The 7,945-nt window shown below is 43.6% G+C and overlaps 1 protein-coding gene across 1 annotated transcript; it reads right to left on the bottom strand.

Annotated features, from left to right (window-relative positions):
* Window positions 1-2,999: 2,999 nt before the first annotated feature.
* Window positions 3,000-7,290, bottom strand: cyb561 (cytochrome b561). The gene is made up of 6 exons (XM_028412539.1): window positions 7,207-7,290; window positions 5,662-5,869; window positions 4,187-4,285; window positions 3,986-4,089; window positions 3,461-3,618; window positions 3,000-3,344 (listed from the first exon to the last, which is right to left on the bottom strand). The coding sequence occupies exons 2-6, from the start codon at window positions 5,864-5,866 to the stop codon at window positions 3,152-3,154; spliced, it is 759 nt and encodes a 252-aa protein (XP_028268340.1). The 5' UTR covers window positions 5,867-5,869; window positions 7,207-7,290; the 3' UTR covers window positions 3,000-3,151.
* Window positions 7,291-7,945: the final 655 nt, after the last annotated feature.

Below are 7,945 nucleotides of genomic sequence, written 5' to 3' on the forward strand. Positions count from 1 at the left end.
AGGGGGGACCCCGGGCAGCAGGGACCCCGGGCAGCAGGGAAATGGTGCTCCCTGGCCGAGCAGCCCACCTCCATTTGCCCTGTCAATAACAATACTATTTCGTGCGCATTACATATTTCATATGTCTTCAGAGGGGCTACATAATAATAAAAACTACAGTAGTTGACATTTGTTGTTGTCTTGAATTTTTGGACAACTTGATGACATTTTAAACCTCTTCTTGTTGATTACCACATACAAATACTTCAGATGATTAGTAGAAGGTAATGAACGTCATGAGGATCTGAGGATCTCTCAACAACCTTTAACTTTTAATATATACTGCTGTGTACTTTCCCTTTAATCTTAACATCTATTTGTAGGTTATACAATACAGATTTAATGTTGTATCCCAAAATTTGCTGATTTTGGTCCTCTTTGTCGGAGACTAAAGCACCAATCTGAGGTATTTGTGTATGGGAACCAACACTTCAGATATAGATTAACATTATTAGTGTTATTATATATATAGCGCATTTTACAATCACTGTCTCAAAGCGCTTCACCCAGAGCCTGAACCCCCTTAGGAGCAACAGTGGCAAGAAAAACTCCCTTTAAACAGGAAAAAACCTTAAGCAGGACCTGAGTCATAAAGAAGAACCTTTCTGTTCTGTCGGCCGGGTAGAGGAGAAGAAGAGGGAGACGATGAAGAAGAGAGAGATAGAGAGGAACAACATGCACAACCAGCACTGTGGTATCATACAAGACTCCCATTCTTGTGACCTGGGTTCGATTCCCGGGCAGTGCAAAATTTCCCAGCTTGAGATACATAAAGTAAATTTCTATTGTATTCTATACAAACATCATACATTACACATATAAACGAATATGATGGTTGTTGATGTTTACGTGCAAGATGAAACAGTTGTATATATAGGTGTATATATTATGGTGGATATATATCGTCAGTTAACAATTTAGCGATTTAATAGTAATTAGGTACCAAGCTTCAGTACTTCCTCCACCACTGCTAGCGATCATGCTAACCCAGATTACCATTGTTAAATTGTGTACATTATACATATATAAAATAAAGAGCAGCCATTTACACATTTTTACTGTAACATCACAAATTAGATTACACAACATTCATTGATATAAATTTGCCACAGCTTCCTACAAGGCACCAGTGCTGAATCAGTCCTGAAATCACACACACGTAAAAAGCAAATCATAAGAAAACACATTTAAAGACATTAAGTAAACATTCAGAAGTGCTTCAAATGCAAATAACACACATTCAAATACACAATCAACAGATTTCTTTTCCCATGACAACATCTTACTAGTCGACAAATACACTGTAGGATTTTTTGATGACAAACTGAGTTACGGTGTCGAAAACCCACAAAAACTTTCATACCACATAAAAGCTTGAGTGCAGCCACATACGGGCTGAATACTAATGTCAACCTCCTTTCAGCTCTGACTAGTGCTGCTTATATATATATATATATACAGTGGGGAAAAAAAGTATTTAGTCAGCCACCAATTGTGCAAGTTCTCCTATTTAAAAAGATGAGAGAGCCCTGTAATTTTCATCACAGGTATACCTCAACTATGAGAGACAAAATGAGAAACAAAAATCCAGAAAATCACATTGTAGGATTTTTAAAGAATTTATTTGCAAATTATGGTGGAAAATAAGTATTTGGTCAATAACAAAATGTCATCTCAATACTTTGTTATATACCCTTTGTTGGCAATGACAGAGGTCAAACGTTTTCTGTAAGTCTTCACAAGGTTTTCACACACTTTTGCTGGTATTTTGGCCCATTCCTCCATGCAGATCTCCTCTAGAGCAGTAATGTTTTGGGGCTGACGCTGGGTAACACGGACTTTCAACTCCCTCCAAAGATTTTCTATGGGGTTGAGATCTGGAGACTGGCTAGGCCACTCCAGGACCTTGAAATGCTTCTTACGAAGCCACTCCTTTGTTGCCCGGGCGGTGTGTTTGGGATCATTGTCATGTTGAAAGACCCAGCCACGTTTCATCTTCAATGCCCTTGCTGATGGAAGGAGGTTTTCACTCAAAATCTCACGATACATGGCCCCATTCATTCTTTCATTTACACGGATCAGTCGTCCAGGTCCCTTTGCAGAAAAACAGCCCCAAAGCATGATGTTTCCACCCCCATGCTTCACAGTAGGTATGGTGTTCTTCGGATGCAACTCAGCATTCTTTCTCCTCCAAACATGACAAGTTGAGTTTTTACCAAAAAGTTCTATTTTGGTTTCATCTGACCATATGACATTCTCCCAATCCTCTTCTGGATCATCCAAATGCTCTCTAGCAAACTTCAAACGGGCCTGGATATGTACTGGTTTAAGCAGGGGGACACGTCTGGCACTGCAGGATTTGAGTCCCTGGCAGCGCAGTGTGTTACTGATGGTAGCTTTTGTTACTTTGGTCCCAGCTCTCCGGAGGTCATTCACTAGGTCCCCCCGTGTGGTTCTGGGATTTTTGCTCACAGTTCTGGTGATCATTTTGACCCCACGGGGTGAGATCTTGCGTGGAGCCCCAGATCGAGGGAGATTATCAGTGGTCTTGTATGTCTTCCATTTTCTAATAATTGCTCCCACAGTTGATTTCTTCACACCAAGCTGCTTACCTATTGCAGATTCAGTCTTCCCAGCCTGGTGCAGGTCTACAATTTTGTTTCTGGTGTCCTTTGACAGCTCTTTGGTCTTGGCCATAGTGGAGTTTGGAGTGTGACTGTTTGAGGTTGTGGACAGGTGTCTTTTATACTGATAATGACTCCAAACAGATGCCATTAATACAGGTAACGAGTGGAGGACAGAGGAGCCTCTTAAAGAAAAAGTTACAGGTCTGTGAGAGCCAGAAATCTTGCTTGTTTGTAGGTGACCAAATGCTTCTTTTACTGAGGAATTTACCAATTAATTCATTAAAAATCCTACAATGTGATTTTCTACATTTTCTTTTCTTATTTTGTCTCTCATAGTTCAGGTATACATATGATGAAAATTACAGGCCTCTCTCATCTTTTTAAGTGGGAGAACTTGCACAATTGGTGGCTGACTAAATACTTTTTTTCCCCACTGTATATATATATATAAACCTCTATCAGTAGAGTCAGGCGTCACAGTGAGGTCAGGGTGAGCTCGGAGACCCCCCCTCAGTCAGGGTTTTGAAGTGGACGGATAAAGACTCTTCCTCTGGGTTCGGTGGGCGTCTGTACTCCTCCCTGGTGATCAAGTAACCCAGCAGCACCCCGAAGCACACCAGCAGGAGCCCCAAGACGTTAGCCAGCACCCCCTCCGGAGCGAACTGAGAGTAGGTCGGCCTGGACGGGAAGAGAGATGGAGTAAGACGAGGTAAAAACGTTTTCTGTTGTTACTTTAAGACATTTGTCATTTGTCATGTTCACACTAGAAAAATCCGACGCTCGGCTGGACATACATGATGCTGAAGAGGAGTTTCTCTGTGATGCCGAGCAGACTGGTCCCTATGGACATGACCAGCAGAACCAGACCACAGAACACATGGACGGGGAGGTACGAGGCTCGTAGCCATGACGACGCAATAGGAAACAGGAAGAAGAGCAAACCCATCACCCACTAGGAGGAATGAAGCAGTCAAAAGTTTCAGTCCATGTTAAACCACATGAAGGTGTAATACTGTGTGTGTGTGTGTGTCTCTCTGTGTGTGTGCGTGTCTGTGTGTACGTGTGTGTGTGTGTGTGTGTGTGTCTCTCTGTGTGTGTGTGTGTCTGTGTGAGTGTGTGTGTGTTTCTGTGTGTGTGTGCCTGTGTGGCGTGCATGTCTGTGTGTGTGTGTGTGTGTGTGCATGTCTGTGTGTGTGTGTGTGTGCGCGCACGTGCGTCTCTGTGTGTGCGTGTCTCTGTGTGTGTGTGTGTGCGCGCACGTGCGTCTCTGTGTGTGCGTGTGTGTGTGTGTGTGTGTGTGTGTGTGTGTGTGTGTGTACCTGTAAACAGAATAGGATCAGGGTAGCCATGCCACACCAGCTGTGTAAAGAGTACATGTCTGGAATCTTAGCTTGTCTGTGGAAGTCAAACACAGCTACAAAGCCTGCACAAACACAATCAGACACACACACATACAGCTGCTGTCAGATGTGGGCGAATCATTGAGTTTCTGGTTACACATCTCTGTGTGTGTCTCTCACCTATGATGCTGAAGATGAGGGCGAGCAGGTGAATGATGCCATGAAGCAGCTTCACGTTCCTCTTTGCCTCGTTACGGAACACTCTGTAGACCAGGATGGCTGAAGAGCGAGAGAGGAGCATAATAAATATCCTTTCATAATAACAAGAAGAAGAAGTGGAATGACAATATGTTTTTTTTTTAACTGGAGCAAAAGGTTAAACTGAACACTGCCACTTGTTTACAGTTTAAATCTTTTTTTAGACACCTGAGCCAGCAGATTTATTCCATGTTATTCCACTAAGCAGCTTTATAAGATGGTTTCTGAACGGTCTGTGCTCCACATCCACGCCACACACATCAGGTGTTCAGCTGTATTTAAAAAAAAAAAGGGTCATAAGATACTGACCGAGGGAGAGAGAGAGAGAGAAAAAAAAACCTGCTGTCAAACGAAATTGATTCAGTGCTCATTGTGTTTGTGTGAGAATACCCCCGGGGTGTTTCCAGCTCGCATTAAACCCCAAACTAATGCTCAGCTGACCTTTGCTTTTATTGCTCTAATGTAATCTAGCACTGGATCCGTTTGAGCTAATGTGGTTATTCTCATTAACAAAAGTACCCAGAGCTGCAGACACAAGGCCGGAGAGGAGGAGGAGGAGGAGGAGGGAAGCAGCACGTGCCTGGGATCTGCTGAGTTTGAGCAAATGTCAGATACTGTAGCTACCAAAAGGTGTGTTAATAGGTTTGTTTGGTGACGTCTACATCTGAGGGTTATACTGACAAATCGATGGGAAGAGACACAAATATTTGAGAAGGCATCGAGTGCTGGACTCATCGACAGGAAGTGATATGTTATTAATTATTATTATTATTATTATGTGGTATGTTCTTAAGAACTTTGATTTAAAACAGGTTCGAATCCTGAATGACAAATGACAGCAAACGAGACTGGACTGCTCTACAACTTAAGATGGATGCTGCTGTTTGCTGACTGACACGTTTCACACAATGCATCACAAACACACACACACACACACACACACTCACAAGCTGATATATTCATGTGTCCTTGCAGGGTCAGGGGGGTTCGATTGATGGATGTCTGGTCAGTGTCAGCTTAATGTAGCTGGTCAGCGATATGGTGGCTTGAGGCTAAGACGAGACGTTCTGAAATACAGCATTCATATTCTAACGAGTTGCTTCCTGTTTCACTTAAATTACAAATTCAGAATGGCGTCTTGTAACCATGGCAACAGGCTGGATGGAGGATGGTGTTTGGCATGTGGCAGACAAAGAGCAAAGGTCAAATCCTGCGAGTGCTCCAGTCTATTTGAATGTTTTTAGTGAGTGAGCTGTTGACTAACAGGGTCACTGCTTCGGTCTGAAAGGAATCTGAAGCTACCAATTAGTTTCCATGACACACGGGCGTCTGCATCCATCATCATGCATCAACGTAGAGAGACTCAGATTAGGAATAATTCATCAGCGTGGACTCACCGTCGCCGTGCAGGAACACCAAGCCCAGCACCATGCACAGAGGGTGCAGGTTGAACTCCTGCGCTGAGCCGTCCCAGGCGAAGCCACCGCGGTAGTGACCCATCCACACGCCGGTCAGAATCACAGACGCCAGGCCCAGCACCTGCGACGTTCCCACCAAACCCACGAACACAGAGCGGCCTTGGCGAGGGCCAGAATCATCCATGATCTGAGAGACAGGAACAGAAAGAGCACAGCTGAGGCCCGAGGCGCTGCCATTTGTTGGAGAAATTAAATTAGGAGGCTGTGGAACACAGACAGAGAGAACCACGTGGTGAAGCACGTCACATGGGGTCATTTAGCTTCTTTTAATTAGGTTGGACCTTTATCCAGCTTTTGAGATGTATACTGACAAACATGGCAGAACAAGACGCCTGTTTCTTCATCTTCTTCTCTACAAATCCAACAATCACAGAGTTAGAGGGACTATTTTTTAGGTGTGAAATATGAAGTTTGCTCAACACTTACTGGTCAAATTGTACTGTAGCCAGCTACTTTTTTTATTCCTTATCATTCACTCGTAATTGTAGTTTAAACACTTCCTACTTCGTTTAACTGCTGTCTAATGGGCACATAAACCCGTTAGCATTGTTAGCAACTAGCTTCGTCTAGCGTCCATTGTTTAAAGTTTAAAAGTGGTTTAGTAGACATAATTGCTTAATTGCTAGCTGACGGGAGATACGTTTGTTAGTACTGTATTGTTTTTGTTTTGTTAGTAGCTATTTAAATGTATTTAATCTGATATGTAAAAGACTTGCTAACTAGCAAGCCAGATGAATTGCTACATTAGCAGCTAGCTAGCTAGCTAGCTAGCAGGTCTAGCTAACTTACGACATACATGATGTGGGTCTAATTTAGTTTATGTTTAAATATTTACATATAACACATACATGAACCTAAATAATTTGAAAACATTTATGTCATTTTTAGCCACATATGCATTAATTTTATATAGACTTTCATAGTGTTTACTGATTGTTGTAACTTGTAGCAGTGGGAAACACACAGTAAGAAAAACAGTTTCTTTTTCTGTTTGTTTGTTTTTTTTTTATCATGTTTTCTATCAGCCGCAGACTCACACGGGACAAATATGACGTGAGGAACTCTCAGCAGGAAGTGTCGCGCAGCGCTGAGGCTCTGAATGAGGACAAGATCCGAAATGAGTCAAAAAGCAGATGGATTTCCTGCCGCCGGTTCTGCCACCACAGCTGAAAGTCCATCATTACAGCCCCCGGCGGACTCAACTATCACTCCCGCTCGTCCGGATCTCCGATGCGGGCTCATCACAGAGCTGTTACTGCAGTAACACCAGCACAGGTAGGAAGGTTTGTCTTTTAATGGAGGATCCCTGCTCTCATAGGCTGCTGTCACCTGTTCCCTGGCTCCAGGAGGGTTTAACGTGTATTTACCGCATGCTGTGGGCTTGATATTAACAGTATTCACACAGGATACAACGCGAGAGGACGATCAGAAAAGAGAAAACGCAGGTGCAGGTAAAATACTTACTGCGCTGTAGGATCTGCTTTGCCTTTGCTGAGGAAGTCCTGGAGTCTGGACTTACAGATCCGCCCTCCTCCTCCTCCTCCTCCTCTTCCCTGTAACCGTGCAGATGTGTGTGTGTGTGTGTGTGTGTGTGTGTGTGTGTGTGTGTAAACGTGGGCGTGTGTGTGTGTGTTTTGGATGCCAAGCCCAAACCACGTGACTGTGGGAAACAACATGCATGATCAGGACTCTGCTGATGATGATTCTACTATTTGTCTCTGTGCCTTTAAAATGACTTTATATACAGATATGTATCAGATACATAGACGGTCCGTATGGGCTGAGACTTTATCAGAATAAACGTCACTATTACATCAAGAGAGGAGGAGGATTGATGACTAACAGCTCCAGCTTAAAGGTTTGTTGCCTTGACAACAGTGGAGTGGGGGGATGGAGGTCTGTGGAGGAAGAGGAGGAGTGTCTGCCTTTGAATCATAGCTGAAGTATTTTTCTGGTGTTTGTTTATTCATAGAGGAGATGAGCAGTGTGGACGGATTAAGATGGATTTCACTTCAGATTACGTTAGATGTGCTTTTGTGTTTTGACTCGCTATTGAAACGTGGCGCTGCTGAGGCAGACTGAGCCTGGAAGGTTGCTCAGCGCATAGTGAGGGCGCTGACAAGATCCATGCCGGGATCTGATGACACAACAAGCACAGTGTGGCACCAAGCAGTGGGGTCCAGAAACACTCCTCGCACCTCTC

Source organism: Parambassis ranga, chromosome 8 (genome assembly GCF_900634625.1).
Source record: "Parambassis ranga chromosome 8, fParRan2.1, whole genome shotgun sequence".
Classification (NCBI taxonomy): Eukaryota; Metazoa; Chordata; class Actinopteri; family Ambassidae; genus Parambassis; species Parambassis ranga.

What these genes read in the sequence shown, in the direction of transcription:
- cyb561 (XM_028412539.1), bottom strand. Translation starts at nt 5,866, where the DNA reads ATGGATGATTCTGGCCCTCGCCAAGGCCGCTCTGTGTTCGTGGGTTTG. An exon ending in GGTGTTCCTGCACGGCGACG is followed by an intron (nt 4,286 to 5,661) that starts GTGAGTCCACGC and finishes CTCGCTCTTCAG; the next exon opens with CCATCCTGGTCTACAGAGTG. An exon ending in CCTCATCTTCAGCATCATAG is followed by an intron (nt 4,090 to 4,186) that starts GTGAGAGACACA and finishes GTGTTTGTGCAG; the next exon opens with GCTTTGTAGCTGTGTTTGAC.